At 39.3% G+C, this 14,836-nt stretch overlaps 1 protein-coding gene across 1 annotated transcript in view; it reads left to right on the forward strand.

Moving 5' to 3' along the window:
- LOC110378512 (ankyrin repeat domain-containing protein 50) overlaps window positions 1-14,836 on the forward strand; it is a 109,479-nt gene that overhangs the window by 42,601 nt on the left and 52,042 nt on the right. The window contains exons 3-5 of the mRNA XM_064042522.1: window positions 10,759-11,388; window positions 11,767-11,936; window positions 14,025-14,228. Coding sequence (XP_063898592.1) covers window positions 11,039-11,388; window positions 11,767-11,936; window positions 14,025-14,228 — 724 coding nt within the window. The 5' untranslated portion in view covers window positions 10,759-11,038. The remainder of the gene's footprint in view (window positions 1-10,758; window positions 11,389-11,766; window positions 11,937-14,024; window positions 14,229-14,836) is intronic.

Below are 14,836 nucleotides of genomic sequence, written 5' to 3' on the forward strand. Positions count from 1 at the left end.
TGGGTCCTGCGCCTGATCTCTCTCCTGTCGTGTCGGATTGCCGTCCCATCGGTTAATGAGAGTGAAGGAGTAGTGACTGCAATTGTGTCTGCACAAATGCTTGTGCACTATCATATGTACTGTGTATAATATTATATGAGAACAACTGCCGTGACTGAAATCGTCTTTGGACGCCAAAAAAATATATATATTAGGTGCACTATCTATTCCTTCACTCTCTTAGCCCGATTGGAAGGCAACACGACACGAACGGAGAGAGATAACAAGCAGGACCGATATTTACGTGCTCTCCAATGCACGGCTGGATTACTATCAACTTCCAAACTTCGAGGTGCTTTGTGAAAGTTTCTTAAAATCCAGATAGCGCCTTTGACCCAAACCATTAATTGAACTTGATACCCCTTGCATAGCAGTCGGACTTTGCGACAACTTGGCTGATGATGATGATATAATACCGAAAGATATTCAAACAATTTATCCTTGAGGATGAGGATAGATTTTTACTCTTATTTACGGGGCGTGTTAATAACCTATCTTCAATTATATCTGATGATTTCCTTACTAGAAATATTTAGCATTGCTTCTATTCTGTTTCTAGAAGACAACTCCATAGATAGATTGTTGAATTTTTTGTTTACCATGCGTTACTATTCTTAGCTTTTGCAACAAATTAGCAGAAGCTAATAAAATAATCGCTCAAGTCTGTTGTCACAATCAACAAAACAAACAGGCGATGCGTGGGGTCTTTTATTGTGTACTTTTACGAGCCAGCCTTCATTATGTCGCGTATTTATAACTTTTTGTCGAAGCGAATTGCTTATTTGCGAAACGTACTACTTGTGTTAGGGTTGATAGTTATCTGCTTTTATATTGGTGATATCTTTATTTTCTGTTGTGATGATTATTCCCGCTGTAGTCTTAGGGTTAAGCAATGCTTGGTGCGATCGATCCGTGGACCATCTCGTCATGATGAGTTCCACAGTGTTTTGAAAGGCATGTTAACTTGGTTGGTCATCTTTTTGAGTCGTTACGGGTAGCGGTTACAGTAAAGTTATGGGTAGTCAGAAGCTAAAAGTTTGTTAACCAGTCTTACAAAGAGGGTCAGAAAGGCAGACATACGCTTCATGAGGCACATTGGTACTCAGCTGCATCTGGTTGGACTGGATGTCGACCCCAACATACAATCGGCTAGGCAGGTGATGTTAGTATGGTTGTAGATAATTTAATTAACAATTGATACGTAGTAAAAGTACGACCAGGAAAATTTTTTTCTGCTTTCAGTTTCAAGTGGTAGCCCTAGCAAAATATGAATAGCGTAGGCGAGGGCGCCCTCTCATAATTTTCAGCTTAATATCTACAAATGAGGATATGGTATGCTTGCTCGCGTGCCCAGGGTATAGAAGATGAGGTATATAGTACAAGCTTGTTTGGTTTGACTGATGATTTAGAGATTCTTGCTGTGGTAGAACTTGGTTGGCGGCTGAATCACCAAGTATATTGAAAAGTAGAAATCCGAATAGATGAATGGAATCTTTTGCATAAATCGCTGCTTTCGTTGAATTTAGTAGGTATGGAAGGCGTATCTTGATTCTAAAACCACTCCCATTTGTTCGTGAAGCTTTGTCTAAAGAAAGTAGGCTGAATTATCTAATGTGAAAATTATGAGCAAAATAATGAATACTGCGCTTGGGTAAGGCGTTTAGCTATACACTTCACCCATACTACGCTATTGTTGTCGAAGATATACTTAAACATCTGTTAACCTTACTGGACCTTATTTACCTTGGACCTTATTTCAACGTCATAATCTGATATATTTTTAGACAAGTGTTCAACAGACGTTTAAAAGTTTTTGTGGTACGACGGTTAAAAGTTACATTGGCACTTGCCTGTCCCAAGTTTTTGTGGTACGACGGTTAAAAATTACACTGCCCCGGAATCGAATACACACACTCTTGCTATTCAGCTGGTGATTTACCAGGCCACACGACAACAATGGATAAAAGATGAAATACATTTTACGGAAATTGAGGGTCCTCTGATCCTTTTGTCGTATATAGAGCACTTAATTGCCCTATTACCCGCATATGGCTATTGATTTCATTATATTACGGGAATCCTACTAATATTATAAACGCGAAAGTTTGTATGTATGGATGTATGGATGTTTGTTACTCTTTCACGCAAAAACTACTGAATGGATTTTAATGAAACTTTACAATAATATAGCTTATACATCAGAATAACACATAGGCTACAATTTGTAAACATATTGTTCGAAATACTAAACCTGCGCAGACGAAGTCGCGGGCACCAGCTAGTCTTTTATAACTAATAGCCTGCATCGCGTTTTGAAAGCTTTACCATTGTTACTTTTCAAATCATCAGTTGGGTGATTTATTTTTATTTTGTCTGTAAGTACGTTATACTTTCCTATCTGTATATTCTTGGGCTCAGTTTTTACCAACAGTGCCATCATTATTCCGCTGCCTTATTTCCGCTACAATTTATCATTCGGGATTGGCACAGCTCATCTTCTTCTTCAATTCGGCTCCCAGTCTAACCGGATTCAGCTGAGTACCAGTGCTTTACAAGAAGCGACTGCCTATCTGACCCCCTCAACCCAGATACCCAGGCAACCCAATATCCCTTGGTTAGACTGGTGTCAGACTTACTGGCTTCTGACTACCCGTAAAAGAAATTATCCTTGCACCATATAATATTTCAAACATTACAAGGTAATCATTCTGACCGCTCTATTTTATTTATGAGCGTGCAAGCGTGGGTGGGATTAAGGTCATATCGTTGGGTTAAGCCTAATTTAATTGTATGTAAAATAGATGTAGGTGCTGTCTGTTTGTTTAAAGGTTTGTTATGATATGTGAGGTCTTATTTGGGTATGTACTATTACTATAATATGTTTTGATCATTTTGTTTATTTGCCTAAGTTCACATCTGTTCTCTCATCCAAGCCGCTGCGTGGCTGCGTACACAACCATTCTTCTGCTCTTATCCCAATTTTGTATTCGTCGGCGTGGCATGTTTTCTTCTTCCATACTCTTCTATCTGCCGTTGTCTCACAAGTGACATTCTTTCTAGCCATATCGACATCAAATCTTCTTTCACACCATCCATCCATAGTGTTTTTGGTCGTCCCCTTCCTCTATATCCATCCACATTCATGCTAAACACCTTCCTCACAACATGATCCTCATTCCTCTCCATCACTAGTCAATTTCATGTCAGCAATAAAATCACTTTCAAAAACTCGACTGAAGTATTTAGCTTCGTTCACTTTACAACTTTTTTTCCCCTTTGCCTTTATTGTGCCACTACTGGGCAAAGGCCTCCCCATCTCGTCTCCATACCTCTCGATCCTTAGAGTGTTCCCACCAGTCATAGTAACGCCGTCACTTTACAACTGATTATCATATTGCAAATTCTTAACTACTAAAAAAGTACACATTTCGACTCTACAAACCACTCCTATATTCATATTATTTCATATCCTTCCGCATTCAGCCCGGGAGAGCGCTCGAAACTCGCCGAATACAGGAAATGTAAAAATAAACTTTTATGGTGTATAATTCGTGAAAGTGCATCAAGTACTTTGTTTTATGGTGAGGGCTCACCATGATTTTTTTACTAGCGTAGGATTTGTGTTTTAGTTTCTGTGAGGTTTCTTGTTGGTTCTTTTGCATGAGAGCTATTTCTTGGACCTAAGAAACTTTCGGGAGCTTGTGAATACCTTCATCATTTACTAATTAATATTTATTTATTTTATACAATAAATACCTGGATGCAGGTCGCCTCCAACTTCCAACAGGTATCTGTGGAGATCTAAGGGGGAGGCCTATGTTCAGCAGTGGACGTCCTATGGCTGAGATGATGATGATGATGATTTTATACAATTTGAAAGTATGTCGTCTGTTCGTTTCGTTTTGACGATAAAACTTCTGAACCGATTAAAATGTTTTTTTTTTTACCTATGTAGACTAGAGCCTACCATATACTTCAGTTACTTATTGTACGGGTGCAGCAACAATAGTCGCATACGAATCGGAGTAGTACATACACTCAGCGGCACGGAATTTGGCCCAAACAAACACAAGTAGATATCAGCCCAGATAGCCGTTGTAAATTCTAATTTCATATGACATATTGTCAGTAATTTCGTAATTGTTAATTAAAATACAGAAAAATGTGTGTCTGTTTAACTTTTATAACACTAGAAACAGATTCCGTTGTTGGAACACAAAGCAGAAAGTTAAGTTTAAATTCAGATAGAAATTGCCGAAGTACTAAGCACGTTCCAAAAAAACGAATGATTATGATCGCTTTTTGTTTCTCTTTTATTCACAATTTGATCTGAAAATTACCCTTACTGCAGCTCAAGTTGCTCAAGTAGTGTTGCTAAGACGTCAAGGGCGTACGCAGCGGAAAATGGTTGAAACTTTAAGTGCACCGCGTACATGTAAAAAATATGCATAGAAAATGTATGACCAGACTGGCCTTTACACAAGAAGACCAGAAAGTGGCAGTGTAAGGTGTTCGTCGGCGCACGACGACCGACTTATCGTACGTGCAATAATGAAAAATCGGTTTCTCACTGCGTTTGAGATACGCCAGCCTTTGCAAACAGCAAGAGAAGTCAACGTCCGTAAGCGCACAATAAGAAGAAGGATGGAGGAACGGGATCTGCGTGCTCGAAGACCAACTCGAGGCCCGGAACTTCTCCCGCACTATCGCATAGCCAGACTTAGGTTTGCAAGGGAACATGCAAATTAGACGCATGACCAATGGAGTAAAATTTTATGGACCGATGAATGCAGAGTCGTCTTAAGAGCTCCAGACGGCCGTGAATGTGAATGGAGAAAGCGCGGAGAAAGGTTTCTTCCCACCACTACCAAGCAAACAGTCGGTTTTCCAGGTGGGTCCATCTTGGTTTGGCGAGGCATAGGTTCAGAAGCCCGTACTGAATTAGTGGTTGTCGAAAGTCGTCTGACAACAGTGCGGTATATTGAAGAGATCCTTCAAAATCATGTTTTACCCTGTCAGGGATTCATAGGAAGTGAAGAATTTCGTATAATGCAGGACAATGTTCGACCTCACGCAGCTCTTTGCTTAACCGATTACTTGTTCGAGGTCGGTATTCAAAAATTGGACTGGCCTGCAAGAAACCCAGCCATGAATCCTGTAGAACATGTCTGGAAAATGCTTAAAAGACAGGTCCAAGCAAGTCGTAACCCACCACGGACTCTTAGTGAACTGAAAACCGCGCCGGTAGCACCCTGAGAGGAGATCTCTCAGGTGGAGATAAAAAACATCATCCAGAGCATGCCGGATCGTATGCAGGCAGTCATCAAATCAAGAGGAAGAAACACCCATTATTAAAATTCGATAACTTTTTGTTTTGTTAAAATGTTGAATTTAAAAAGTTTATGGTGACTATTGCGGTAAAGGACTCTGTTTTCTAACTTAATGAAACTTAATGAAAATCCTCACAATTATGTTGTTTGTTAGTCATTTTCTTTTGGAAAATGAGTAAATTAAACAATTTTAAAATAAAAATTCATATTTTTCATTTAAATAATGGTTATAAGGCTCAAATGTGCTTGGGCCAGATTCCGTGCCGCTGAGTGTATATTAGACATTTTTTCAAATCCATGTATCAGTTCCATAGCTCAGCGATTTCAAATAAATCTTCAATCCTTATATACGACTGCCGGATCTGATATGAAGATACGCTCCCATTCCTTCTAAAGGCAATATATTAGTACCCTTTAAATATCTCCCTTTTGCTATTGATACAGACTTCCAAGTTCCAATATTCTGATATTGACATTATGAGTTGATATTCTCATATTTTCGTTTCAAGGTCATGGAATATATTTCTCGCTGCTATCAATACCTCTTATATAGTTTCCGTTGCTGTGTGTCCTATGTGCGATTTGGATGCGAAGCGGCGCGATAACAACAAACTGTCGACACCTGAACGAAAAGAATTGACATTTCCATGACAATATTATTATTTTTAACTAGCTGTTGTCCCGCGGTTTCATCCCCGTTTCGAGGGTTCTTATTCCCCGCACCGGGTTAACTATAATTGCGTATGTTACTCGGGATACTGTAGCTTTGCAATATTGAAAGATTTTATGTCAAATCGGTTCAGTAGTTTCGGAGCCTTTGTTACCTATATAAAATAAATCCTCTTTATTATATTACTATGAGTAAATATAATAGATGTCATCTGACAGGTGATTTGAGCCAATTTGTGCGCACACAGGACAGAGATACCCCAAGCCGCACTGTGTCGCGGCTCGTCGCACCGCTATCGCTTCGCATCACGTTCGCGTTGTATCATCCACGTAGGACGTAACCTTAGATAAATATTATGATGCACAACATAATGGTTGACTGGCGTTTTCTCAGTATTGACGTCAATAACGATAAATATACTTTTGTGATAATATTACTGACATACGATACAGTTATGCTCACTTGAAACTTAGTAACCTTTATTGATATATTAGCTTCCGCCTGCGTTCCGAGGGAACATGGATAAAAAGTAGCTTGTATTTATAGTTTTCGAGCCTGTATTTAGGACACAGGGAATCCTCATGTGAGTTTCAGGAATTAAAGCGTTGTATGTAATTTCAAAACAATAAATTATTCTTATCATTTATTTATTTTTCAACATATAGGTAAATTACATTTTTAAATATTAAATGTAAGCATAAAAAACATTAAAAAATAGGTTGCCACCGATATCGGGCACAGGGTCCAAGGTACCGGTGGTTAGGGTAGAAACCCAGAGACAGAAACCTCCTCACAATACGCGCCGTATCAAGGAGTACTGCCTTCTGAATCAATCCCTTGATCCAGCCGCCTAACGAGAGCCTCATGAGGTGTTGGTTGAAATTATTCTTATTCTTACAGTTGTATATTGCGCTGACCCCGAATAAAATTGGAAACATGGAATGGAGAAGAAACCTTGCACTATAAATGGGCTTTCTAACAGAAGTATTTTTTAGATCGGTCCATTAGCTTTATAATATTAGTATAGAATTAATCCCACGTTTCATACTTCTCACACCCGGACAAAGAGTAGCCTATAGCCTTCCTCGATAAATGGGCTGTCTAACAGCGAGAGTCTGTCTAGTAGTTCCTGAGATTAGCAAGTGCAAGCAAACAAACATACTCTTTAGCTTTATAATATTTCTGTGCGTGTCTGAATGACTAATAAACAACATAGTTTTTGTGTTAGTAACAAAAAATGTCTGCGGTCAACTGACTCATCAATTTTATCATAATAAAACTGATTATGAAACATGAGAAACTTTGCTGTTTACTTGTACAGTCAACTTCAGGTCAGTGGTAACAGTTTTATAGGAAAATCGTACTTATTACTATTAAGTTAAGGTGCACGACAGTTACCACTGATGTGCAGTCTACCGTACTGTAGTGAATTCCTCAGATAATTATAATTTCTATATAACTTTGAAGATAAATCCATAAAAAATTCTACGAAAATATAGGATAGCTTTTATCTAGCTATCTATGAAAATTTATGCTCATTGGCTCCGAGTGGAACCTTCGTTTCTACACGAAGACCGATTTAAATAAAGATAAAATTAATTTTATTTTGTAAAACATGGTAGGTGTACCCGCATAGGCTTTTCATGAACGGTGCATAATCATGAATGGTGTCAAAGTCATTTATTGAAAGTAAGCTAATTAGATTAACACTTTTTTACGTCAATATTTACAAAATGCAACCAGCACCAGCACAGAGATCCCATCATATGTACAAAAAACAGAGCCTGGAAACTATTTTTCGAACCATACAAAATTGTCTGACCATTCGGATGTACAGACACTAGCAAAACGAATTCGCTGAATATTTCAGTGTTCACGAGAATTGGTAACGAGAACAGCTGGGAAGCGTGGGCTGTGTTAGGCTAGTCTACATGGCACAATGCACTGAAAAACTATGTGTACATCGAGTCTGTATATGGTAAAATTAAGGATTTCCTACCCCAAAGGGAAAAACGGGACTACTGCTAAATATTCGCTGACCGTCACTCCGTCCGTCTGTCACCAGTTACTAGACTGTACCTCATAAACCGTGATAGTTAGAGAATTGAAATTTTCATGGATGTATTGCTGAAGCTATGATAACGAGTACTGAAAACTAGAATAAAATATGTCCCGTTGGGTAAGAAATTCTAACAATGCAACGTTTGGTAAAATGTGTAATAAAACGAGTCTTAAGAATAATGTCTTTCAGGAACTGAAAAGAATAAGCAAATTGTTTTTCATTTATCAAATCAACAATCCAGCATTCTAACATCAATTAAACAATGTATGAAAACCGATATTAATCTTTACTTCGTTCAAAATAAAGTCCAAAATCCATTCATCTTTCGCTAAAAGGGCATTTCTTCAAATCATTAAATATCTGGAAATACTCAAATGTGTGCTCGATTTCAATAACAAAGTTTACCAGCAAAAACCACTCTATTTCCTTATATTAAGGTTTATTTTTTCTTTAAAGTATTAGTACACGAAGGAACCACAAACCTTAACAGCAAAAAGTGCTCTATTTCCCTTAAAATAAGGCGTATTTTTCTTTAAGCTATTGGTATACAAAAGGACCACTCGGCATTTATTTTTCGCCCTCAATTGAGTGGGTCTTAATTGGTGTATGAATTACGGGTAGTTGGGACTTTTTTGTATGTATAAAGAAATTTCAGGATTGCAAACAAATGACTTTATTACAAGCTTTTGTGTCTTAACTAGCGACCTGCCTGAATTCGTTTGGGTGTAAATTATATACCTGTTTTCATGAATCACTTTTCATTATTGGTTTGTGAAAGGTTAAAAGGAACGAACAGACATACGGGGGTAATGGAGACTTTGATTTTATACTTCTACAAATAGTAAGATTATAAAGCTAAAGATATTGTTCGTTTGCATGATAGAGCTATTTTCAGGAACGTGTAAGTTAGCTCATTTAGCGAGGAAGGCTGTAGTTTACCCCAGCGGGGCCCAGCAGGGCCAAGACCTGCCAGGGATGCGGGATTGTTCGAAAGAGTTACCGCGGCCCTGGTACATAAAAGGCCTACGACGGACCACGACGGTTTTTAGTCAGTAAGAGTCTCATACCCCCTCACCTCTGCTAACCCACAGCGGGAGAGGTCATTTGATGATTTTTGACGTCGTTGAGGCTTTTTGTCCGAGTACGCGAAGTAGTTCCCTTGGTCCCCAGAACACGGGAAAGTTTTGGTGGAAAATAGTTTATAACATTAGATTACACTAAGTATGCCTCCTCTTAGCAGATGACATCTCATAGTTTCCGTCTTCCCATTGAACTAACAGCGTGGGTTCAATATAAACTTTACCTCTACAATAGCTACACCGAACCAAGAACCTTGTCTATGACAGATTTAATGAAAATTTTGATTAAACCGCAAGTATCTTCGACAGCTGTAGTGTTCATCTTCATTAATTGTTCAAGTAGGAATATTGAGTAACATTCAAATTGGTAACTTAGGTCAGCTGAAGCTTAAACGCGAGGAATTTTGCTCAAGAATAATAATGTGTTCTAGATTGATTTCCCTTTCAGAACATATTATAGATTATAGAGCATAAGATGTCGGAGAATAAATAATTATTTATTTTTGGGTGGCAACACTATTCTGAATGTCGTCTACGCTGACACACTCACAGCACTGATTTTCAGCTCCTAACAGTTGAGTCCTTCACATACTCCGATGGGACGGCAATATGACAACACCGCAGATTACAAGACTTCTATGTGCTTAAATGTGTTTGTACATTGTCTTATAGTCGCCTAGTCATACAAAGGCACATCCACATTTACATACATAACTATGGCTAACCAGCTTTCCTGGGATAAAACAATATCTATATCCCTTTCATCAACAGGTCCATATATTTTAACTTCTAACTAGACACCCGTGTTAGTTGTCAAAGGTCCTCCAATGACAACATTACCCAACGGCTTAACATCGACCCACTCGGATCCCTTTAAAATAATATTTCGCTCACGTGTCGTTTCATACAAAAATTGACGCTCCATTTTAAGCAGGCAACCTTAAATACCTCGTAGGGCTCAAAAGGTTTAATCCGTCGCTTGAAAGGGTACGGGTTGTTAGGGCTACCTCATCAACGCACTTTTGTTTTTCGCCTTCCTAAAGAATTTTATGTGTAGGTAGGTCGGTTTTTTTTAATGTGTTTGAGGGTAGGCGTGTCTTTGTGGGAGTATTCCAGGAGTGTGGTAATATGTTTGAGTCGGTAATGGAAGATTTAATTAGCGTGTAGATGAAATTGGTAACGGATTAAATAATCATGTAATGTTTATTATATTTCGGGATATTTTTGGACCCCTTCCCACCGTTTGAGCATCACGTGATTAACGTATAGCCCCTTAAAAGTTGATTTAAAATGTTGATGTGAATGATTAAAGTGGCTTTATATGTGGAAACTTCGTGCTTAAATACATTTTGTGTTACATAGTTTAACAATATGTTACTCTCATATACTTAGTTGTAAAACAAATCGATCATGTTACACGAGCGAGTTAAGCTAGCGCTAAGTAGTTTAGAAGTTCGTGGTCGGATAATCGCGCGTCTGACCTCCATTTCTTACATCGGAACTCAATTATGCCGCTTAAGCGAACCCAATTCTTACTAGTGACCTTTTCTAATATATATATTTCTTTCCTTGTTACAGAATTACGTCAAACAAAATGGTGCAGAAGAAACTAAATCGAGGAAAAAGCAAAAACTGAATGAAGAGGAGGGTTAAAGCTCATAATGACCTAGTTTGTGATAATACATAGCCAACCAATTCAAATATAGGCCTATTTTACTATTAGAAAAACTTTAAAAATCCCGCGTTCCTGTAGTCATAGAGTCAATTAGAAACCAAAGCAACTCATTAGGTCATAATCAATAGAAAATTTGAGAAAAAAGCAAATCTATATTTTCGAACCAAAGCTAGTCTTTTAAGCATGTCGAATCAAATACCTATATATAGCCAGGTTGTTCCAAAATCTCAGTATAGGGCAAAGAATTCGAAAGTCAGTAAAAGTCAGAATCCGCAAAGGAATGATTTTGATCCTCTGAATTTTAACAACGGTGGCAATTTCGCTATGAGTACTCCTCTTGATGGGAAGGAAAAGGAGAAGAAGGAGGATAAGCCGCGGAGGGTTAAGGAGGATTCGGGGAGGACGAGGAGGGTGAGGAATGAAGGCAGCGAGGGTAAAGTGGAGGCGTATCTGAGGCAGTACCAGGTCAGCATGAGACAGCAGCAGCATAGACATTCTGCTGTTAGGCAAGCTGAGCATCGGGTTAATCTCAGGTAATTGTCCATTTTATTAATGTTTATTTAGATTTTTCAGCGATAAGTGATGTCATATTTTCTCAAGATTATTCTATGAATGTCAGTTATCTTATGGATATAGTGGCAGGATCGACCAATGAAATGATGGATGTAGAGTGTGAAAGTCAATGTGTTTTTAAAGTATGTGAGATGACAGCAGATAGAAGAGTAGGGAAGTAGAAAACATGCTGTGAAAAATGTTGCGCCGACCACAAATAGGTACAATTGGCATAAGGACAGGAGAATGATGATAATTTTATGATCAGTCCTTTTATACTGCCTTTAAGGCTAAATAGGTGCCTTCAAGAATAATGATAATATAGCACTATTATTCATATACCAATTAAAATATTCCAGATCACTGCCTCTAAACGACGTGGCGACCGCTCGTGGCCATGATCGAACACCAACTGACCGCCATCGAGGCTTTCCCGAGAGGGACCGGGAGGGCAGAGAGGGATCCAGGGAGCATCGCCGCGAAAGGGACCGGGATAGGGAACGGGATAGAGATCCTTTTGATTTTGATGGTGAGTTGAACTTTTAGTTTTTTATTTGAAGATGTGGTTTTTCAATGAGACCGTCGGAGTGCAGCTCCCATTAACCTTAGTGTCGAACTTCAATATGGGAGTATCCTCCAGTGTCTTTTTCTAGTCTACTCGTTTTAGCACATGCTAAAAGTGTGCGAACATTTGTAACACGTTCATAAAATTGCAACCTTTGTGCTCGAACGCTGGCGGAATCTCGCTAGAGCTGAAGTTAAAAGCCTATTAATCACAAACATTTTTTGCTAGATACAAATTAGTGATCTTGCAACGCATTCTAGTACAGACTTGTTTCAAAAACTTCTCTCTATTCTTTTAGTTTTCTTCTTAGAGAATGATTTATAAAATCCAGCAACGGAATGGCAATGAATCATATTAACAGAATTGCTAGAAACCTAGAAACTTGCACACGATGCACCAATCTCCAAGGAATGCAACTATACTGATTTGAAAGCCGACATACATAATTACGTTTGCAACTTTCTGCCCAAAGCTCTGAATTGCGGATCCCAGTTGCCAAGTTATCCGAGTTAGCAGTTTGTGCTTAATCCATGGAGAAGAAAATGACTAGCGGAGGTGCCATAAGGGAAAATCTCCTACGAAAGTAGCGCGAAAAATGCGGGTGTGCAGAGGACGAGGAACGTTACTGTCTTCGCCCTTATACGCCTTTTTTGGACCCTATAATTTTTTTATTACCGAAAATCGTTGACAGATGTCTCAAATATAATTATCGGCACGAATCTTGAGCGCTGACCTTCACCTGCGCAGAAGTAATTTATTGGGTCTCTTTGTGGTATGAAATTAGGCGCGGGAGCGGGCTAAAGCGGTGATTGGCCCGCAGTGCATCGCATCATAGCCGTCGCTCGGGATTGGTTCTTTGCTAATAAATCACTTCTGCGCAGATGTATGTAGGTCAGAGCTCAAGATTCGTGCCGATAACTATACCTCGTTAGTTACTCGTAACTGATCGTTTCCGTACGTATTTGACCTAGACGAAGGCGCCTGACTAACCCGCATTATGGCATCTCCGCTCATCTTTCGTTATTCCGTGGCTTAATCCGATGTAGTTTAATATTTAACTGTTGCTCTAATTGTAGCAGGAAAGTTTATCCTTTTTTCTGGTTGAACCTGATGTTTGGGAGTTCATTTGAGGATTGTTATTTTGTTTTTAGTAGCTTTGGTTCGTGTTTTAAGCGGTTTTATATAAGTATAGAGTTAGGGTCCGTTCAAACACACCGGCTCGGAGAGCATCGGCGCGCATTTTCTTTTCACACAGACCGGAGTCGATCGGCTGCGCGAGCATTAAAGAGCATGCAATCGGAGCTACACGTCAAGAAAAAGTACGCGATCGGAGCCGCTCGGCTCCTCTTATTATTTCACACTGAGCGCCTTCGAGCATTCTTAATGACAAAAGCAGTGCACATCCAAAAATAAACCTTACTACAAATACTAAGTACTCGATTTTCAACGTGTTAAGAATTGGCTCTTCTCTCCGAGCCGGTCTTTCTGAACGGACCCTCATGGCATCTCCGCTTACTTTACTTCCTCAGTGGCTTAATCCGATGTAGTTTAATATTTAACTGTTGCTCTAATTGTAGCAGGAAAGTTTATCCTGTTTTCTGGTTAAACCTGATGTTTGGGAGTTCATTTGGGGATTGTTATTTTGTTTTTAGTGGCTTTGGTTCATGTTTTTAGCAGTATTGTAGTTCAGCTTTAGTGGCCAGCTTATTGAATCTTAACTGGTTTAAGGTTCTGAATGAATTAACTTTTGGGACTTGCTATTTTTTCTATCATTTTCGAAATAATATAAATAACGGTCATATAATAAGAATCGAGTACTTACTTTTGTATTCATTTTCCTACTGCTCTATTCAGCAGAAGCTGGTATTTGATTTATCTAAATTAGAGACTGATGAAAATGATAAATGTCAGCAAAATTGTTGGTAAAGCCTTTGAAGAATGGTCTGCTAATTACATACTTTTCCCTCATATATTTGAGTTACCTACTACTGTACCTTTTTAAAACACCAAACCACCATATTTTTAACACAAACATTCTTCTGTTGTTTCCAGGTACACCACTAAGTCCGATAGCATCCCGAGCCCACGACAAAGACTCCCGCCCAGTCCGCAAGTCCTCATCAGCTCACAAGGTCACGGAGACCAGCATATCGACCGACAAGAGGCGCTTCTTCTGCAGGGAGTGGGCTTTCCAGAAGATAGCTCATTGCTTAGAGCAGAGGCCTGTTAGCAAGACCTGTGGCGCTCTTATATTGGGTAAGTGTCTCATCATCATCTCCCGAGCCTTTTCCCAACTATGTTGGGCTCGGCGTCCAGTCTAACCGGATTCAGCTGAGTACCAGTGTTTAACAAGGAGCGATTGCCTATCTGACCTCGTCAACCCAGTTACCCGGGCAACCCAATAACCCCTTGGTTAGATTGGCGTCAGACTTACTTTGGCTTCTAACTACCCGTTACGTCTGCCAAGGATGTTGAATGACAGCAGGTAAGTTAGATGTCTTTAAGTGTCAAGTATGAATGTGGATGGATGAAGAGGAAGATTGCATGAATGAAATCCTCATCAGCTCACAAGATCACGGAGACCAGCATATCGACCGACAAGAGGCGCTTCTTCTGCAGGGAGTGGGCTTTCCAGAAGATAGCTCACTGTTTAGAGCAGAGGCCTGTTAGCAAGACCTGTGGCGCTCTTATATTGGGTAAGTTAACTGGTAGCTTGGTCAGAGTATACAGTTGTTTTAACGTTTATGCTGTCGATGAACTGGTAATATGGCATCGTGGTCGCAAGTGCGACTGCCGTCCTCGAGGCCCATGGTTAGATTCCTAGGTCGGGCCTATATCGATTCGAGGGTTTTCGAAACTTATAA

This window comes from Helicoverpa armigera, chromosome 29 (assembly GCF_030705265.1).
Source record: "Helicoverpa armigera isolate CAAS_96S chromosome 29, ASM3070526v1, whole genome shotgun sequence".
Classification (NCBI taxonomy): Eukaryota; Metazoa; Arthropoda; class Insecta; order Lepidoptera; family Noctuidae; genus Helicoverpa; species Helicoverpa armigera.